The sequence below is a fragment of the Phocoena sinus genome, chromosome 12 (assembly GCF_008692025.1).
Source record: "Phocoena sinus isolate mPhoSin1 chromosome 12, mPhoSin1.pri, whole genome shotgun sequence".
Taxonomy (NCBI): domain Eukaryota; kingdom Metazoa; phylum Chordata; class Mammalia; order Artiodactyla; family Phocoenidae; genus Phocoena; species Phocoena sinus.
The window spans coordinates 14,670,823-14,692,293 of record NC_045774.1 but is presented as its reverse complement, the minus strand read 5'-3'; the positions used below and the strand labels follow the sequence as shown (position 1 = coordinate 14,692,293).

Here is a 21,471-nt window from a genome sequence, read left to right as displayed (position 1 = left end):
AAAGTAAAAATATCGGGGCAGAAAGTATGTACTACCAGCTGTCATTTTTCTTCTCCGTTTCACTTTCCATACTTTTTTCTTTAAGGAGACCTTTCCGGACTTCCCTGGCGGCCCAGTGGTTAAGACTCCGCACTTCCACTGCCGGGGGCCAGGGTTCGATCCCTGGTTGAGGAACTAAGATCCCACAAGCGGCGCAGTGTGGCTAAAAAAAAGAAAAGAAAAGGAGACCTTTCATTTGTCTTAGAAAAACACAAAGGCAAACAAAAAGCTTATTCAAAGTCTTTGATAAAACTTCAGAAGCTGCACCATCGCTTCACCCGTCACTCGCCTTTATCTTTTCTGCATCTATAAAGCTGTATGTCCACCCTAAAGAGCCTCCTTCTGGGGCATATGCAGAAAATTAAGTGAGTGAAAGCACTTCCTATGTCATTTTTAAATCATCTTTTTCTTTTCCAAGTAATGTTTCCAACGTAGTAACACTCACTCACAAAGGCATATGACTAGAATCTCCTCCCAGAAAAAGGGACTAGAAATATTTGGTTTCTATGTTGATGTTTATTTACGAAGCAAGACTTATGACGTTGATGCCACTAACGGTTTTAGTGGAAAACCATGTTGACACAAATCACGTGTCCAGGTAAGACTGTGTTTAGGGTGCTGCCGATAAGTGCGGGGATCCTTGCAAGAACTGTAGTATTTTCTTGCCCTTTGAAGTGTCTGCGGGGTGGGGAGAGGACCAGTGACGAGCAGGACTGCATGGAGATGAAGCATTTGCTGGTTCCGCCTCCTAGAGCTTTCCCAGTTGACACATTGACCGACTCCCTTTCCCAGCCTTTTGGCCATCTTTGATGCCTGGCGAGAACGTGGAGTTTCTAGGTAAACCACAGCATCACTGAATATGGGAGCACTGTGTTTGGACTTTATGGGTATTTGAGAAACTTGCAGGATTAATAGCAGCGTTCTGCAAAATGACTGGATAATTCAAAGCCCCACGTGTGGGATAATTATACATTGTATCAGAAAGGCCCACCCTAAACCAGTTATTTTGTGCAAGGTCTTTTTGGATGCCAAGAAAGTGCATCCCCAAATCAGTGATGCTTAGATGATGAAGGTTTTTGATTTTCCTCTTCCTATCCAACTGGACAAATCTAAGGCAGACAGCAATTCCATAGGGAGCTGATGTGTCAAGTTAGAGTAGAGGAGGTTTTGAAGTCATTTAAAAGTAAATGTATTAATGAAATGCTTGTAAGTGTGGTTGTGAGTAGATTCTGCTATGCTAAGTCCGAACAGGTGAACACTGGACTATCTTCCTCGAAAGCCGTCGCCACCATTATTATCTGCTTCCTGTCACTCACCTGCTTCTTCTACTCCCAACAGCTGAACCTGCTGACGTGGTCCGCCCCTCCCTACCACCCCACGTTTTTGGGTTTTTTTTTTTTGCAGTACGTGGGCCTCTCACTGTTGCTCCGTTGCGGAGCGCACGCTCCAGACGCGCAGGCTCAGGGGCCATGGCTCACGGGCCCAGCAGCTCCGCGGCATGTGGGATCTTCCCGGACCGGGGCACGAACCCGTGTCCCCTGCATCGGCAGGCAGAGTCTCAACCACTGCGCCACCAGGGAAGCCCCACCCCACATTTTTGGGCTGTTCTTCTTTTTTCTTTTTTTTGATAAGTTGATTATAATTTCATGGATTATAAGCTGTATTGTTACATTTTTACACTGATATTTATTTATTTAGCTGTTCTTTTATGCGTTTAACAGCCTCCTTGTTTGCTCACCAAGCTAAGATCTTTGAACTCACTTAGAACCTGCATGCAGATAGCTCATAGAAACACCTTTAAAGAGCTTTCTGCTAACCACAAACTGGAACGTGGGTGGGGTGGATGATGGTCTGGGAGTCTCTGCCTTCAGCCGGAACCTGGGAAATGTGGGGTGATTTTGCTGTACTGTGTGCAGTTGGGCTGGGAAAGCAGGGAAGGGGAGGAAGGGAGTTCCAGACAGAAAGTAGGGCTCATCTACATGTGACCTTAACTTGGTCCAAAATCGGGGAAAAGGATCTAGATCTGGGTGCAAATAAAGAAGAAGAGAGCAGATAGGGAGCTAACTCAGAATGCCCATTTCCCCCCTTGAAGTGTTTATGCTGAGAGTCGAAGAGGTAAAAACAGGTGTGATATGACTTCACAGAACTTGAAAGAGCACCTAAACTTTATGTGTTGATGGGTTTCTGCAGCGTCTTGTGGTGCTGAAGGTCTAGGAGTGTCTCAAGGCTGCCAGGTCTGGAGAGCTGAAGGCTGCTCAAGACTGCCCTCTTCTGTTCAAAAACTCCTTCCCGGGTTTGGACAATGACTTTATACATGTGAGTGTGATAATGAAAAACTGGACCAACATAAATTGTCTGAAAACAAGGGGACATGAAAAGAAATTATGCAACCAGTATGTCATAGTTTTGAAGACTATTAGATAATTTATCCGGAAGAAAATACAGCTATTAATAGCCGTTATCACTGGACATAGTCTTTATGGATGTTACTCCCAATTTTCGGTATTTTTAAATCTTCTGCAATTCATATAGTTCACTGTTGGAACTGGTGAAAAGTAATTAAAAGGAAGTATTTCTGTTCTGAGGAAAACAGTGAAGCAAAAAAAAAAAAAGCCATTCTAATGGCTTTTGTTTTATTTTTATTCTAGACTGCCAGTTGATGTTTTACCCTCCTAACTAGCCTTTGCTAGTAGCGGAGGGGACCTATGTTATAGGTGAGGGCACTGAGAACAGAAACTTCAAGAGATGTGCCCAAGGGCCCAGTGCTAGTAGGTGGTGCAGCTGAAATTTAAACACCAGTCTGTCTCTAGAACTTCTGGTCTTTAATCTTCTTCCTTTCTACCTGAATTCTGTCTCTTCTTTGAGGGGTAGGGGAAGAGTTTTCCTGTTATTTAATTCATTGATAAAAATTTGTTCCATGGTGTATAATATGAGGCAAAGAGCCACTAAAATCAGGTAGGGTGAATCAGTACCTCTCCATTTTTGTTGTTCTCTATATTTTCACTAGTCGTCTGCACTCGTTCATTCTTCTGATTGATTGTTTCAAACAATAACTTCAAACTTAGAGGAAGTAGCAAAAATAAAAATGGTACAGGGCACATCATGTACTCTTCACCTAGCTTCACTTCTTAACATTTGCCGCATTTGCTTCATTATTTACTCTCTCGCTCTACGTTGGAAAACAAAACAAAATAAAAAAACCAACATACAGGTTCCCGTTATGTCTTATGTAGGCATGAGATGTGGAGCTTTCTGAATCATCTGAGGAAAGGTTATGTACATCATGGTCCTTCACTCTTAAATGCTTCAGTGTGTATTTCCTAAGAATAGAGATATTTCCTTTCGTAATCGTAGTACCGTTATCAATGTCAGATATTTACATTATCACAATACTTATTTTATAATCTACCATTCTTTTTTCAATCTTGTCAGTTATCTAATAAGGTTCTTTTTAGCATTCTCCCCTTGCATTGCCAGATCCATCCTCAGGTCAGGTATTACATCGTAATCTGTTTAGCCTCTTTTAATCTGGAGCATCTGTATAACCTTTGTCTTTTAGATATTGGCATGTTCAAAGCATATAGTTCTCTTCCCATTTCTACCACATTCCTTATTTTGTGTTTGTTTTCTCCTACTTGAATTTAGGTTGTGCATTCTTAGCCGCAGATGACATTGTTTCCTTCTCAAGGTATTGTACAAAATGTCCATGTGTCCCTCATAGGTTGATGTTGAGCTGTTGTCCGATTTCACCACCCTTTCGACTATTAGGCATGTAAGTATCCAGCCCAACTCCCCCCCTCCCCCATTTAGCACCCATTGATTCTTTTTTTTTAATTTATTTATTTACGGCCGAGTTGGGTCTTCGTGGCTGCATGCGGACTTTCTCTAGTTGCGGCGAGCGGGGGCTACTCTTCGTTGCAGTGCAGTGGCTTCTCCTGTTGCAGAGCACAGGCTCTAGGGCTCGTGGGCTTCAGGAGTTGCGGCAAGCGGGCTCAGTAGTTGTGGCGCACGGGCTTAGTTGCTCCGGGGCATGTGGGATCTTCCCGGACCAGGCATCGAACCCGTGTCCCCTGCATTGGCAGGCGATTTCTTAACCACTGCACCACCAGGGAAACCCAGCACCCATTGATTCTTGCTTTTATCCAATCTTTACCTTGACAAAGTGACAAAATGATGGTGAGGTGATCTTACAACATTAAAAAAATTTTTTTTATGCAAGTAGAGTTGATGTACAATATTATATAAGTTACAGATGTACTCAGGTGATCTTTTGAATCATTATCTTTGAGTGGGCGCATAGTATATATGTGTTCTTTATTTATTTATTTATTTTTTTTGCGGTACACGGGCCTCTCACTGCTGTGGCCTCTCCCGTTGCGGAGCACAGGCTCAGCGGCCGTGGCTCACGGGCCCAGCCGCTCCGCGGCATGCGGGATCCTCCCAGACCGGGGCACGAATCCGTGTCCCCTGCATCGGCAGGCGGACTCTCAACCACTGCGCCACCAGGGAAGCCCTCTTTCTTTTTTTAAAGCATGACCGTAACCATGAAAAAACCGCTTTTTACACTGAAATAGAATTTGAATTGCTGTCCACATCAGACATAGCAATTTTTCTCTTAAGTGTAGGTGTTGACATGTCTAAATAATTTTTCTTGTCATAAGTGGCATTTACAAATTGTAAAGTTACAATGTTTGGAGAATAAGAATTTTAATGCTTTGAGAGTACATGGAGTTTATTTCTCTTTTAAAAAGACAAACTTTGTGTTTAGCATTTGGTAAAAAATAGACTTTATTTCTTAGAGCAGTTTTAGGGTCGCAGCAAGAAAGAGTGGCAAGTACAGTTCCTATACACGCCCTAACCCCACACACGCCTAGCCTCCCCCACTATCAGCGTCCCCCACCGGAGCGGTACATTTGTTACCATCCATGAGCCTACACTGACATCATTATCACTCAAAGTCGATAGTTTACATTGGTGTGGGTTCGTTTACATTGGTTCACTCTTGGTGGTGTACATTCTGTGGGTTTGAACAAATGTATAATGACATGTATCTAGAGTATCATGCAGAGTATTTCACCGTCCTAAAAGTCCTCTCTGCTCTGCCTGTGCATCCCTCCCACCTCCCTGCCCCCGTAACACTGGTCTTCTTATTGTCTCCACAGTTGTGCGTTTTCCAGAATGCCGTGGAGTTGCAATCGTACAGTACGTAGTCTTTTCAGTTTGGCTTCCTTCACTTAGTCATCTGCGCTTGTTAAGGCTCCTCCATGTCTTCATGATCTGTAGCTTGTCTTTAGTGCTGAATAATATTTTTTTGCCTGGATATACCACCATAGTTTATTTATCCATTCACCTATGAAGAACATCTTGGTTGCTTCCAAGTTTTTGCAATTGTGAGTAAAGCTGCTATAAACATCCATGTGTGGGTTCTTGTGTGGACATGTCTTCAACTCATACCAAGTGTGGGTATGAGTAAATACCAAGAATATTTAGGGAAAAACCAAGGAGCGTAATTGCTGGATCAGATGGTAAGAGTGTGTTTGGTTGTGCAAGAAACTGCCCCAATGTCTTCCCAAGTGGCTATACCGTTTTGCATTTCCCACATACAACCATGTTTGAAGTCAGTTTATTCCCCTGTAAACCAGCTAGGGGGACCAGGTGACCTCTGCTTTCCAGCTCTAAGGCTCTATGATTGGAGATGATAGCTTCGTAACGGGAACCCAGCTCTTATTCTAATACTTAGGAAGTTAAAGTACTTACAAACAAACCCACCCAGGCACAGGTGCCTGCCATGCCCTGGGCCACTGATAGGCAATGCAGGTTTTGGATCAAATACTCGATGGAATGTTGTGCGGGTAAGACAGGCAGTACAGGAACGCTGCGGCAGTGAGGTTTGGCGGCCTTTGGCCAGGGAGGTTTGGCTGGTTTCTGGCATCTAGTGTGCTTCGCCTGGAAGAGGGGCCCCTGGGGGTGATGCTCAGGGCCTCCTGGCTTTCCCTTGCAGGCTGACGAGGAGGCTGAGCCCTCTGAGACGTGCGCGACTCTCCCAGGGGCGTCTCCATGCAGCGATGGGGCAGCCGGCAGAGGAAGGCTGGGGCCTCCGGGGCCTCTGTCGGATTGCCCCTGCCGGCCAGCGGCGCGTGCCAGGCCCTGGTAGAGTATCCTCTGCTGTGAGTAGCGCGCGCCCCCCAGCGGCGGTTCGCCCCGGGGCCTGGCGGGCCGGATCGCCGGGAGCGCCCCCTGAAGTGTCAGTTAGATGGGTTTGTGGGTTTCCATCCTTCCTCCTTTCCCTTGCTTTCATCAACCTGCCGGCGCAGGGTGGGGGGGGGGGTGTTAGGGAGGGACACCACAGGACACCATGCCCAGGGCTGCAGAGCCACCCTCTGGGCTCCATAGGGTTCGCTGAGGCCCGTGGAGCATGTGCCCGAACCCTGCACTCTCCGAGCCAGCACCTCGCCCGGAAACTGAAAAACAGAACCGCAGCGCAAGGGAGGCCCTAGGCTGCACGTTGCTTCTTGCCAGAAAGAGGCACATCGGGAAGACAATGACCTAGGAGGAGGGGCGTGAGGATTGGGATAGAGATTGTGCGGGCTGGGGTCACCTGGGAAGGTCTTTGCCCGGCAGGCGGATGAGGTAGAAAACGATACAGGCCTCGAAAAATCACAAGGATTTAGCCAAGACCAGAAAGTCGCCCCCCACCCCTCCCCAAGAGCCCAGAGGCAGGCGAGCAAAATGGGGGATGCAGAACAGGACGGAGCAGGCCTTGCTACTTGGGCTGCAGCACGCCGAGCGCCTGGCCCAGTCATAGGAAACGAGGCTGAAAAAAAAGGATCTAAGTTTCACTGCCTGCGGGTTCCCAGCTGAGTGGGTAGCCACGTGGTCGCACGTGGTTTGAGGCAGGTTACAGACCTCTGAAGTGCAAGTGTGCGATCAAAGTTGGCTTATTTTTATTGGAGTATAGTTGATTTACAATGTTGTGTTAGTTTCAGGTATACAGCAAAGTGAATCAGTTATACATATGCATATATCCAATAAAAAAATTTTTTTTTAAGTTGGCTTATATGTTAGAATGTAATTTAGACAGCCTTGGCTGCCAGGTTAGTAGTGTAGAAGACACTCCCCTAGATCCTGGAGCCCTTAGGGATGTTTGGCAGCTAGCTTCATGGTGTGATCAAAGGGGTATTTTAGGAAACAGGGCCTCTGTGTAAGGTCTGTACAGGTCTAGCTGGTACAGAAGGCAAGTGGAAATCAGGGCTGAGTTGGGTTTGTCCAGCCTTGTGCATAAAGCACAAAGGCGCCATCTGGGCCAGCGGGGGCCTTGCCCAGTCTGGAAGATTGTTCTGACAATAGTAGCTCCTAGGATTACTTAGGTAAAAAGAGACTGCAGACCAGTTGACCAGTTAGGATTTTAAATTTTCCTGTGATCTTAAATACTTTTCTTTTTTAATGGGTTCAGCCATATAACACTCTAAAGAGAACATCTGAATATTGCTAAGCTATAAGGAACCACCAATAGTTGTTTTGTAATTCCAGTTAGCAGCTGTTCAGCTTTGTTTCCCGAGTTTTGACTATAAACATTCCAGTCATCCCAGAGTTTTATAAAAGGTGTTTCAAATTGAAACACAGATTTAGGAACATGGAGGGGAAACGGGGGAAACGGTGTGTTACACCTACTTTCTCCTACTATGTTAGCAAAGCGTCTCTGCATTTTCTAATGGTTTCTAGAGAGGTTAGTTAATGAGTGTTTTTACCTCCGGCTTGCTGGCAGGAAATTTAATTTTTATATGTGTGCATTACTAGTAAACTTATAGTAGAAGAGAGTTTACGTTTGGGCTTTGACTTTTTCCTCTAGTGTATTTCCAATGATATCATCCATCTTTAAAAAAAGAAGGTCACATCTCTTGTGTTGCATTAGAAGTGTTTGCAGAAAGTTCTCTGATGAGTGTGCTTTTATAATTGGGAAAATTTGTAAAGTAGTTCATCGAAATGCACTTAACTTCAAGAAACCCTTAGACTTAACTGTATAAACTGGATTATAATAGGAACAAATGGAAACTTACAGCATATTTTTTTTTCACACACACTGTATTTTATTTTTACAAGAGATAAATAAACAGCATATTCTTATTTCAGAAGATTATACATACTTTTAAATAAATAATGGGGAGAGAGTGTTCCCAGAAGGAAAGGAATGTCAGGGTTGGATACTCTGAACAGTCTATCACATATGTCTGAATTTTTCTTTCTCTTGGGATATTTGCCTCAGTATTTAATGTGGGTCGTAATTTTTCCTTTATTTTTTAAAAATAAATTTATTTAGTTTTGGCTGCGTTGGGTCTTCGTTACTGGGCACGGGCTTTCTCTTGTTGTGGCGAGCGGGAGCTACTCTTCTTTGCAGTGCGCGGGCTTCTCATTGCAGTGGCTTTTCGTGTGGTGGAGCACGGGCTCTAGCCGCGCAGGTTTCAGTAGTTGTGGCACGCAGGCTCAGTAGTTGTGGTGCACGGGCTTAGTTGCTCCACAGCATGTGGGGTCTTCCCGGACCAGGGATCGAAACCATGTCCCCTGCATTGGTAGGCGGATTCTTAACCACTGCACCACCAGGGAAGTCCTCCTTTATTGTTTATAAAGTCTAAAGTTGGTCACAAATGTGTATTTCAAAGTGATTTTTTTTATCACCTGGGGAGCTTTTCCCCCCAAATTTATTTATTTATGAAAAATTTTAAGATATGAAAAAGTTGAAAGAAAAGTGAATATTAGACATGTATATTTATCTAGATTGTATAATTAATGTTTTACCATAATTGCCTTCTCACATATCTCTCCAACTATCCATCCTTGTATCTGTTCATGAGTCCATCTTACTTCTCTTTTATGCATTTCAAAGTAAGCTGCAGGCATCAGTATGCTTCACCGCTAAACACTTCAGCATGCATGTTATTAACTAGAGTTCAGTGTTTGGTTCTCAAATTGATTTTTCTAAAAAAGGAAAGGAAAAATTTCCCTTTAAGAAGAATACTTCTTAAAAGTAATCAAGTTGGTTTTTCTTCAAACCTTCTTTATCTAAAATGTTCAGTTTGGGGGGCTTCTCTGGTGGCACAGTGGTTAAGAATCTGCCTGCCAGTGTGGGAGACGTAGGTTCGAACCTTAGTCCGGGAAGAGCCCACATGCCGCGGAGCAGCTAAAGCCTGTGCACCACAACTACTCAGCCTGCGCTCTAGAGTCGGCAAGCCACAACTACTGAAGCCCGTGTGCCACAACTACTGAATCCCACGCTCCTAGAGCCTGTGCTCTGCAACAAGAGAAGCCACTGCAATGAGAAGCCCGTGTACTACAACGAAGAGTAGCCCCCACTCACCACAACTAGAGAAAGGCCACGGGCAGCAACGAAGACCCAACGCAGCCAAAAATAAATAAATTAATAAATGAATTTAAAAAAAAATGGTCACAGTTTGGGGAGTTCCCTGGTTGCCTAGTGGTTAGGAGTCCGAGCTTTCACTGGCGTGGCCTGGGTTCAATCCTTGGTCGGGGAACTGAGATCCTGCAAGCCTTGTGGCGAGACCAAAAAAATATATAAATGTTCAGTTCGATTTTATTATTATTATTTTTTAATGCTACCTTAGATGCTGATATCAGTTAGAAAAAAATGAAAATTGGCTGAAACTCCCAAAACTCTTACAGAGACAGCTACACACTGTCACCAAAGCCGAGGCCCTGCCCAGCCCTGTAAGTATGTGGGCAGCGTTAGAGCACCTCCTCAGTATCCTTCCTTCCTCTCTGCAGAAGAGGAGGTCCAGATGGTCACAGGTTTTATCTGTGATTATCCGTAAATCTGGTAACGTTAGAAAAGAAAAAGGAAGGGGAAAAGGACTTTAGGTTGATTTCTAGCACAGTACAAGGCATGTTCAAACGGGGCTCTGCACGCGGGCTCTGGTCTTCACTTGGGTGGTACTTTGGACAGCTTTTCAGTGAACTTTCTAGGCTTCACTTTCAAAATGAAACCCAATAAATAGTAAAATGGAAATTTGTAGACATAGGTTTGTAATATTTCATATAAAGTATAAAATTATTTTCTTGGAGGAATTTATGGATTTGGATATGCATATGGTTTCTGTATTTCCACATTGTTCTGTGTTTCTGTATTTCAAATACTTATTGCCACGTTCTAAGCACTGGTATTGGAACTGGTTATAATTATTAAGCTTCATTTTGTGCAGCGGGCATTAACTATGTTGTTCCAACATTATTGGGACCTTTTTGTGCGTCAGTTTTAATTGACCTTTTTGTTTATTACAGAAAGCAATACTAAATAGAAAATGAAAAAATTCAGATAAGCAAAACTATACTATATGACATTCCCATCCTCCGGAAGTTGTATGTGAGGGGTGTGAGAGAGAGAGAGAGAGAGAGAGAGAGAGAGAGACAGTGATGCTCTGCATTTTCAAGGCTGAACGGCTGTTTGCTGGGGCCTAGAGAGAGGGAGAGAGAGAGAGAGTTTTTAAACCAAAATGAGGTCATAGTACATACACTGTTTGGTAACCTGCTTTTCTTCAGTCAAAATTTCTACCCTTTCATTTTGCTAAGAATTCATCTCCTCTAATCTGACATCGAATATCCCAAGTAGACCCAAAAATGTCATTAAGCTGGCTTGCCCTAACAAATATCCAACCCAGGACCATGCCTGGTGTCTCTGGTTGTTATGTTTCTTAAATTTTTAAATTTAGCACAGAATCCCACCCTTTATTAAATAACATTGACTTGCTTCTTTAACCCCCAAGTTTTAAAATTCAAACCTAAATTCTAAAACAGAAACTAACACACCATTGTAAAGCAGTTATACTGCAATAAACATGTTAAAAAAAAAAACAAAATTCAAGCCCGGGCTTCCCTGGTGGCGCAGTGGTTGAGAGTCCGCCTGCTGATGCAGGGGACACGGGTTCGTGCCCCGGTCCGGGAAGATCCCACATGCTGCAGAGCGGCTGGGCCCGTGAGCTGTGGCCGCTGAGCCTGCGTGTCCGGAGCCTGTGCTCCGCAACGGGAGAGGCCACGGCAGTGAGAAGCCCGCATACCGCAAAAAAAACAAAAAAAAATTCAAACCTAAAGAAAAATACAGTGAACACCCATATACACTTGACTTTATTCACCATTCACTGATACTTTACCACATTTTCTTTCTCCTCTAGCCATACCCCTTCATTCTCTCCCCTTAAACTTTTTGAAAGTTACTTGCAGACAATCCATTTGTATTTATGTTTGATTTTTGTCCTTTGCGACATTTATATTTCAGGCCAGGCTTCCATGTGGGCTGTTGTCTGACTGTTTCCACACGATTCAATTCTGTTAAACATTTTTGTCAGGAGTACTGTGTAGCTGATTTATTGGCCCTCGCAGTGCCTCACATCACGTAGCATGATGACAGTTTTGTCCCATTATTGGAGATGTTAATTCTGATCGCTTGGTTAAGGTGGTACCTGGCAGGTTTCTGCACTATAAAGGAAGTTGTTGCTTTTGAAACGAAGTAATCTGTGTGTTGATACTCTAAAACTGTAAGTATGCTGGAAACCTTTCACCCCAAAGTTTTAGCATCTCTTGATTCTTGACTGAATGAGTTATTAGAATGGTGTTATTAGTAAATGTGGTTTTTCTAAGTCTACTGATAAACAGCCAACTAGGCTTTACCAAATAAGGCAACCACTTAAGCTACAGCCAATTTCCTTGCTTTGCTTCCAAGTCTCATCTATTAAAAACTTCCCCCTAATTCCTGTCTTTAAAATTTGTTTCTGAATAGCTGATTTTAATAGTGATATGACTAGTTCCAAATGCCTTCAGTCAGGCCCACATTCAAAAGAGTAACCTCATTGGCCATGAAACAGTGTTGCATTTATTTTATATAATGAGAAATTATTTTTATTTTTCTAAGCAATTGAAAAAGTTCAGTTCAGTTGACCCTACAGTTGAAGTGAATTAAAACATGGCTTTCTCCTCTCCAAATTAACTGCAAGCGAAAATCCACTTATATTATTTCCTTTAAGTTAATTGTTTGATGAATGATACAAATACGTGTTTAGAGACAGTGATGCTCTGCATTTTCAAGGCTGAACGGCTGTTTGCTGTGGCCTAGGAAGAGCCTGGACAACTGTCTATAAAAGAACCGTTTTTCTTAACTCTCGTCCTTAGTAAATATGAATCTTGATGTGGTAGAATTCTAAATTCTAAAGAAATAGCTCTACGGATCAAAGTGCAAGTTATATCTAAATTTATTGATTGGCGTTTTTTCATAAGGAAGTATCCCGTACTCCTCACTTAATTTTTTGGTATCACTCTTTTATAATTGAAGTATAGTCGATTTACAATGTTGTATTTGTAGTGTCACTTTTGGTTCATAGATTCTATTTTTAGTCAATGTATTATAACCTATCATTGTTATTTTTTTACGCTTCAAAGTTTGGCCAGCAGAAGCCCTTTCAAGCTGGCTCCTGTGTCCTTTGGATATGCCCGCCCACACACAAGCTTTTGAGCACCCCCTTTTGTCGCAATAAAATGTTCCTTGTACTTTCCCTGACCTAGCCCAGAATTTCCCCAAGGAGCTCTGGTCGCCTTTGGGGACTTGTTGAAGAGGCCAGGTAGTTATCACATAGAATGCCCCTCCTTTAGATTTGTCTAGGTACTTATTTAGCTTAGTTTCTCTAACCCTATATTTCCTATAAAGTGGAAGTTATCTTTAAAGCTTGATGGATTCTAGATCCTAGGTGTGATGTGTGATTCCATTTTGCATACGCCGTCTGGTTGACCTACCCTTAGTGATGTTGTGACTACTTACCTATAACTAATTTTTTGCCTAATCTATTGAGATTTACAGATACTGGTAAGACCGTTACCCGATCTTGGAACTGCCTGATGTTAAAGAAAGTATTCATTGGCCGTGTTTTTTAAATATTTAATTTTCTTGAATTGTAATCATTTTCAACCTTTTTCTTCCCCACCCCACCCCCTCTTTTTTTTTTTTTTTCTGTTAATAGCTGGACAGAGAGAGTCTGAAGATGTGACTGAAAGGGACTCAGACAAAGACATGGCTGCTAACTCAGCGGCGGTTCAAGACATTCAAGACATCACGAAGGAGGGGCAGGAGGAAATGCCTGAGACGATGGAACAGATCCCTGCCTCAGAAAGCACTGTAGACGAGCTGATGCAACCCGCTGAGCCCCAGGCTAATGACGTAGGATTTAAGAAGGTGTTTAAGTTTGTCGGCTTCAAATTCACTGTGAAAAAGGATAAGACAGAGAAGTCTGACACTGTGCAGCTTCTCACCGTCAAAAAGGATGAAGGCGAAGGGCCAGGGGGGTCCGACGGGGCTGGTGACCGCCTGGAGCTCAGCCGGGAGACAGGGGACGCGACACCCACAGACACTGAACTCAAACAGTCCACAGAGAAGCCCGAAGAGACGCCCAGACACGAGCTGAGCCGCCCAGAAGTCTCCCTTCAGGCGGAGTCCGGTCCACCAGCCGGGGAAGGCAAAGACGAAGGAGAAGAAAAACAAGAGAAAGAACCCGCCAGATCTCCAGATTCTCCGACGAGTCCAGTGGCCAGCGAAACCGCATCGCCCTTCAAAAAATTCTTCACTCAAGGTTGGGCCGGCTGGCGAAAAAAGACCAGTTTCAGGAAGCCTCGGGAGGATGAGCTGGAGGCTTCAGAGAAGAAAAAGGAACAAGAGGCAGAAAAGGCAGACACAGAAGAAAACGAGAAGACGGAAGGTCTCTCCGAGCAGCCGTCCTCACAGGAGGCCCGCGAGAGCACCCAGGATGCCAGGCTGTCGGCTGAGTATGAAAAGGTGGAGCTGCCCCCCGAAGACCAAGGGCAAGCACCTCCCGAAGAGAAACCCGCCCCGTTAGCAACAGAAGTGTTCGATGAAAAAGTAGAGATTGTCGCGGAGGTCCACGTCAGCACTGCAGAGAAGGGCACAGAGGCGCAGAAAGCCGAGGTAGAAGGGGCAGTAGAGCCCTCGCCGCCTGAGCGATCGCTTGAAACGGACGCCGACCTTCCGGATGCCGAGCCCCCGGAGCCGCTGCTGAAGATGCAGGAAGAGGCGGGCGCCCCCAGCGGGGACCACGCCCAGCCAGCCGAGCTCTGCGCAGACGCGAAAGCACCTCCCACGCCCCCTGAGGGCGTCGCGGGGGAGGTGGAAGTGCCGTCCTCGCAGGAGAGAACTAAGGTGCAGGGAAGCCCTTTAAAGAAACTGTTCACAAGCAGCGGCTTAAAAAAACTCTCTGGAAAGAAGCAGAAAGGGAAAAGAGGAGGAGATGAGGAGTCCGGGGAGCAGCATCCAGCCTCAGCGGATTCTCCCGACAGCCCAGACGAACCCAAGGGTGAGAGCTCAGCCTCGTCCCCCGAAGAGCCCGAGGAGATCACGTGCCTGGAGAAAGGCGTGGCCGAGGCCCCCCAGGACGGGGAGACGGAGGAAGGGACCACTTCCGACGGAGAGAAGAAGAGGGAAGGTGTTACCCCCTGGGCATCTTTCAAAAAGATGGTGACGCCCAAGAAACGCGTGAGAAGGCTCTCTGAAAGTGACAAGGAGGACGAAGTGGACAAGGTTAAGAGCGCCACCCTGTCCTCCACGGAGAGCACCACCTCTGAAATGCAGGAGGAGGGGAAAGGAAACGGAGAGGAGCAGAAGCCGGAAGAGCCAAAGCGCAAGGTTGACACCTCCGTGTCCTGGGAAGCTCTGATTTGTGTGGGGTCATCCAAGAAAAGAGCAAGGAAAGCATCCTCTTCTGACGACGAAGGGGGACCAAAACCCCTGGGAGGAGACAGCCAAAAACCAGAGGAAGCAGGGAGAGACAGGGAGTCGGGCCCAGACGCGCCCCCTGCCGGCTCCCAAGACCACGACCAACCCCCAGGAAGTTCCTCACCCGAGCAGGCCGGCAGCCCCTCCGAAGGGGAGGGGGTCTCCACCTGGGAGTCATTTAAAAGATTAGTCACCTCGAGGAAAAAACCGAAGTCAAAACTGGAAGAGAAAAACGAAGACTTGGTAGCTGGGTCCGGCCTAGAATATTCAGCCTCAGATGCTGAGCTGGGGAAAGAAGAGTCTTGGGTTTCAATCAGGAAGTTTATTCCTGGGCGAAGGAAGAAAAGGCTGGATGGGAAACAAGAACAAGCAGCGATGGAAGATACGGGGCCAACGGAGGTCAACGAGGACGATTCGGACGTCCCAGCCGTGGTGCCTCTGTCCGAGTACGATGCGGTGGAAAGGGAGAAAACGGAAGCACAGCAGGCTCCCAAGAGCGAGGAGGGCCCCAAGCAGAAGGTGGCTGTCGACGTGTCGGAGGAGCTCAGTAAGGGTCTGCTTCACGCCGTGACTGTGGCTGTCACGGACGGGACAAGGGCCGTCCCTAGCATTGAAGAAAGGGCACCTTCATGGATCTCTGCTTCGGTGACAGAACCTCTTGAACAAGCAGAAGACGAAGACAAGCCACCATCTGGGGAGGTGTTTGAAAAAGAAGTCTTTGCAGAGGAAACCCCCGTCGAAACCAAAACGCTGCCGGAGAGCCAGGAGGCCGCTGATGACACAGTCGCCAGCAAGGTGGAATTGACCCCTGAAGCTCTGACGGCCGCAGAAACCACAGAGCCGTTCTGTGCTGAAGAAGCCACAGAAGCCTCTGGTGCTGAAGAGACCACCGACATGGTTTCGGCTGTTTCCCAGTTAACTGACTTTCCAGATACCACCGAGGAAGCAACACCGGTTCAGGAGGTGGAGGGCAGCATGCCCGACATGGAAGACCAGGCGAAGAGGACCCGAGAGGTGCTGCAGGCCGTTGCAGAAAAAGTTAAAGAGGAATCACAGCTGCCTGACGCCAGAGGGCTAGACGACACCATCCAGACAACCCAGAAAGGACAAGCGAAAAGACTGGAGCAGGTGGAGGAAGCAGAAGAGGATCCTTACGCACTCGATCAGAAGGAAGCGATGGGTGGAGCACCCAGAGTACGTGTACAAGAAACGAAAACTGAGACTTTGACACAGGGGACGGCGATGGTACAGGCCACCGCGGAAAGCTTGGAAGAAATTCCTCCAGGCACAGAGAGTGCAGAGGCCAGGGAGCTTGCAAGCACTTGTCCAGCTGAAACCGTGGCTGCGGTAAAACCAGAGACTGTCCCAGAACAGGCTGTTGCTCCTGACTCAGCTGAAACCCTCACAGATAGTGAGACCAATGGAAGCACCCCAGTAGCAGATTTTGAAGCTACAAATGTAAGCCAGCAGACCAAGATCATGGAAATCGATGAAGATGGTGAGGTTCCATCCGGTACCCAATACCAGGTCACAGAAGGTGAGGCACTTTCTGAACTGAAAGAGATGCCTCCAGAACCTTCCAATTTTCAATCCCAGGAAGAAGAGCGTTCAAAAGTGGAAGAGGTTCTAGAACATGCCGATAAAGAGGTAACAGTGGAAACTGTACCCATCCTTTCAAAGACTGAGGTGATTCAAGAGGCTGGCCGATGTGCTGAAGAGGAAGCCAAAGAGGAGCCATCTGTCGAAGGACTTGTGTCCACTGACACAGAAACAACCGAGAAAAAGATAACTGAAGTTGCCCTTGAGGATGAAGTTACGAAAACTGAGTTTCAAAAGAATGATGATCTCGAACTCCAGAGACCTGCTAAGTCTCTTCTAACCCCAGCGGAGAGAGAGAGGGTAGTTCAAGTGGAAAGGGACAAAACGGAATTCGAGCCAACTCAAGTAAATGAAGAGAAACTTGAGTGCAAACCAGCTGTTACCACATGTGAAGAGCTCAGTAAGCAACTGGTTCAGGCAGTGAATGTAACCGTCATAGACGGGGAAAAGGAAGTCATCAGTTTTGAAGGAAGTTCTCTGCCCGTTCACGAGGAAGAGGCATGCACAGAAATTCAAGTTCAAAGCTCTGAGGCACCATTAGCTCTAACAGCTGCAGCAATGGGGGAGAAGGTCTTAGCAGAAGCTATCAAGATTTTAGAAACAGCGGAAACTTTGGAATCTGCAGAGGCACGTTTAGTACCGGAAGAAAAGTCCTCAGAAAAAGATGAAGGCTCTCCTGCTCAGCCAGGGGAAGACGCGGTGCCCACAGGGACCGAGTCTCAGGCCAAATCAATCCCGGTAATAGTATCTGTTATGCCTGAAAAAGGCATCAGCGCAGACCTGGAAGGAGATAAAACCACATCACAGAAATGGGAGTCAGATGGAGACGGTGAGCAGGTTCGTTGTCAGGAAGGCGGAGTAAGCAAAACAAGAGAGGAAGATTTAAAGGCTGAAGATGAGATTTTGAAACTTGAGACAGAGAGCTGCAAGCTTGTACAAAACGTAATTCAGACAGTTGTTGACCAGTTGGGGAGTACAGAAGAAATGGCCTCTGCTTTCCAGACCCAGGCTCAACTGACGGAAGCCGACAGCCAGGAAGCTGGGCAGGAAATCGAGAAAGAAGAAAGCAAACTTCAGCCCTGCACGTTGGATGAAACACAAACCATCGAAGCCAAAGAGGAGTCCCCGCTAAGTGCCGGGGAACACACACATCCAGATGTTTCCGGAGATGTGAATGAAGCTTTAGAGAAGATGGCGGCCACGAGGGTAGAAAGTTCCCCGGTAGATGGCCAGCAGCTTGAAGAGGTAGCTTCCCCATCCAAGGAAAAGAGAGAAGCCCCTGAAACAAAGTCTGTGCCAGAAGACGACGGTGGTGCCGGGTTTGGAGAAAGAACAGAGAAGTCACCGTTTGAATCCCGAGAAGATGAAAAAGGTGATGCTGCTGTTGACCCCGGGAACCAAACCTCAGCCCCGGAAGATGCTGAGGCATCAGGAGGCTCGACCAAAGAGTCTCCAGATACAATTGGACCCAAACTGAAAGAGAAGGGAGATGGCCAGGAAGTAGAATTTCAGGAAGAAAAAGTGCAGAGCGAGTCAGAAAAAGAGATCAAAACACAAACACAGGAGGAGACACAGGACCAAGAGAGAGCACCGGCAAAACCCGAGCCCACAGAATCCTAAAACGTCACGTAAGTAACTTCCTTTCCTTTGAAAGTAATTTTGCCCTCTTTTCTGTCATCTGGTGGCAGATTTGTTATGAGGGAAGCAGGAATTCAAATAATTAGGATTTTATGCAGAACCTACATCTGGGGAAATAACCATCAACCAGACTAGGAGATCCAGGTTAGTTTCCCTTTTTAAAAATTTATTTATTGGCTGCATTGGGTTTCGTTGCTGCACGTGGGATTTCCCTAGTTGCGGCGAACGGGGCTACTCTTCGTCGCGGTGCGCGGGCTTCTCACTGCAGTGGCTTCTCTTGTTGCGGAGCACAGGCTCTAGGCGTGCGGGCTTCACGCAGGCTCAGTAGTTGCGGCTCGCGGGCTCCAGAGCGCAGGCTCAGTAGTCGTGGTGCACGGGCTTAGTTGCTCCGTGGCGTGTGGGATCTTCCTGGACCAGGGCTTGAACCCATGTCCGCTGCATTGGCAGGTAGATTCTTAACCACTGCACCACCAGGGAAGCCCCCAGGGTTAGTTTCCTTTTTCTCATTGACATGCTCTTCAGTCTTACAGGTGTCCTGAAAGTAATGACTTCGTTTTACCCCCAGTGTGACTGTGTGTGTGTTTGGCTCAAAGACATAAGAAATATGTGGTGCTCACAGCTACTTTGTTGCATTTTTTTTAATAACTAGAAGTCCAAAGTAGGTTTATACGGTAGTGCTTGAAATTTATAGTTTATAGCTCTCTGGGAAAAAATTGGATTTCTTCCAGCAGTAGTAAGAAGCATTTAAAAGAATTTCCAGTGCACGTGAGATCCTGCCTACTGGTGTTCAAGTAGCAAAGGATGCTGTATTATGGACCTTCACCATCTTTCTTTCTCACACGGTTAAACCGTGGTTCTCCCTAGGGCTCCCACTGGCTGCAACTCACTTTCACAGCTCTTCTGTGGTTGAATAAATGAGGGAGGCGAAGGATATGTTATTTACTTTTGATTCTGGCTTCCTTCTACAGTTACTGTTGTGTATTTGCAAGACCAGAATGTGAAGACGAGTGGGAGAAGAAAACGAATGCTGCTGACGAGACCGATCTTACAGAACTTTGGGAACGGAAGAACAGACACATCAACTGCTCTCATTTCTAGAGAACCCCTGACAATCCTGAGGCTTCATCGGGAGCTGTAGCCAGATAACATTTCTTCCTTTCAAGACCACCCTGATATTTTCCCTTGGTACCATATAATGTTTCTGATTCAAGGTCCTTAATTCTTAGCCCGGAACTGGAGTTGGCAATACCTAGTTCTGCTTCTCAAACTGGAGTATCATTCTTTATGTATTTATATGTATGTTTTAAGTAATTCTCCTGTATCTATTGTATATTTTTTTTTCTTAATGTTTAAGGAAATTACAGTATAGTGCATTCCTTCTGTATCACACAATATACGACGGGGCATGCAACCACGGTGAAGTCTCAGGAAGCTGTCTGCCTCAGTTACAACCTTTGAAAACAGAGCTTCCTAGAAATAACATTCCTGATCAGAAGCTACACTTCTTGTTTTAAAATTCACTAAGCATTAGGTCCTTTCAGAGTGTTTAGTATCACTCTGAAATTGGTCACTTTCCTATTATGCACAGTGCACTAAAAATAGAAAGTGTTTTTTGGAGGGAAACATACAGAATGTTCCATTGTTACTGGGAAATTTTTCTTTCTATCCCCCAGTGGAGGTTGGAAGGAAGTTTTCTTCAGTAGCAGATTAATTTAAAGTCTTCTCCGCTAATTGTTATACGGCTGTTACGGACAGATGAGTGCTTAATTTTGAGGCAAAGTAGTGAAATGTTTTTCATGTTATCAAGAAAAAAATCGACTGGTTTTGAGGCAAAGTAGTGAAATGTTTTTCGTGTTATCAAGAAAAAATTCGACTGGTTTTGAGTCTACCTTCTATGCTGGACCACATCCACACATAGCACGAAATAAGTTAGGTTCTTTACAGATGGTATTTTGATAGATGCTGGATTGTGTCTGTGCCATATTTGTGCCCACTCTTTTAAGAACAATGTAGCATTATCATTTGGATAAATTGTGATTTGACAACTGATTTCAATAAAACATTTGCTTCACTTAGATTTGTTGGATTTATTAGATAATAGGAAGCCTGGGACATATGTTTACTGCATTCTAAAAGCAGAGAAGCTAGAAGTTTCTAATGTAGTCACTACACGATGTCACCACTTTACACCAGTTTGAGTTGGGGATCAGAGGAAGTCAAAGGCAGAGGGGGATCCGCTGAAATAAACCAGGAGCTTTTTAGATTGACGGTACTGAAACAATGCTACCATCTGGTGGTGCCTTCCTGAAAAAGTCAGTTTTCTTTATTAATATCTGTTAATGACAAATGTCTCTAGAATGACATTTTAAGAAGGCTTAGTGGTAAAAATGCCTTACCTAACAGGTGATCTTGGAAAAAAAAATTTTAAGTGTCAAAATGATTTCTGATTCACGCTAATACCTAAAGGATTCTGTCAGACAGGTGCCACACAAAGGACAGTCCCCCATCTACCTGAAAGTCCCACTTTTTCATGGGTAGCACTGGCCTGGTGTGCACACTTCTTAAATTGTACTCACACTCAGTACTCCAGTTTGAGAGCTTAAATTTCAACTGCCAATTAAATTATTTTGAAGTATAACATTCTAGCAAAACTAGAACAGTCTTTTAGCAGAAAGACAGTTTGCTGTCAAAACTGGAAAGTAGTTTCTCATAAACCAACAAACCTGACTACGATAAAAAATTGGCCATTATCAGAAAGACCCCCTCATGGTAAGAGCATATGGTAGTTGGAAAACATTTAGCATCTTTTTGGGAGTTTTTCACACATAGATAGCCACTTACTTGTGCTTAATTACTAAACTTTAAAATCCCCAAGTTAAAAAAAACACCCTCTGATCTAAAGATATTTCTTTCGCCAACTTGATACTTTAAAAAAACCCGAATGCTGGTGTCAATTTTTGAAGATCAGCTGAAATTTGGAGATGGTAGCAGTTTTTAAGGAGTTCATTACACTTCTAAATATCAACTGACTTCCTTTCTACGGCAGGAAGAAACTTCGTGCTATTTTGAACAGATTAAAGATTTGTGTAGTTTGTGGTAATCATTTTTGGGGGGTTTAAATTCCATCCTGCCACTTCATCCCATTTGTATTTGGTCTTGTCTCAGTACACGTGGCCAGGTCATTCTGGCCATCACGATTGGTTTTCCAGTAGTGGTTGCTTCATGATTGTGCCCTTGATGTGCCCTGGATTACTTCCGTACAAGCTCTGGACCTATGTCCATTAAGCATCATTGTTTTATTAACAGGAGGAATGCTATTAACAGTAGCGTGAAATACAATTCTGTATTGTAACTCTAAAGCGGCTGTTAATTTGTGAAGTACATAATAATCATATGCAAACTGCAGAAGTTGAAGCAAG

The 21,471-nt window shown here is 45.1% G+C and overlaps 1 protein-coding gene across 5 annotated transcripts in view; it reads left to right on the top strand.

Moving 5' to 3' along the window:
* The window catches only part of AKAP12 (A-kinase anchoring protein 12), a 100,302-nt gene extending 80,173 nt beyond the window's left edge, over nt 1-20,129 (top strand). For 2 of the 5 annotated variants that reach the window (XM_032650968.1, XM_032650970.1), the window contains 2 exons: nt 13,053-18,042; nt 19,021-20,127. In XM_032650968.1, the coding sequence (XP_032506859.1) occupies nt 13,053-18,034 (4,982 nt within the window). In that variant the 3' untranslated portion in view covers nt 18,035-18,042; nt 19,021-20,127. Of the gene's footprint in view, nt 1-4,610; nt 5,242-5,832; nt 6,190-13,052; nt 18,043-19,020 lie in introns of those variants that run through there. The other 3 variants (XM_032650967.1, XM_032650969.1, XM_032650966.1) reach the window with 3 other exon arrangements.
* The last annotated feature ends 1,342 nt before the right edge of the window (nt 20,130-21,471 follow it).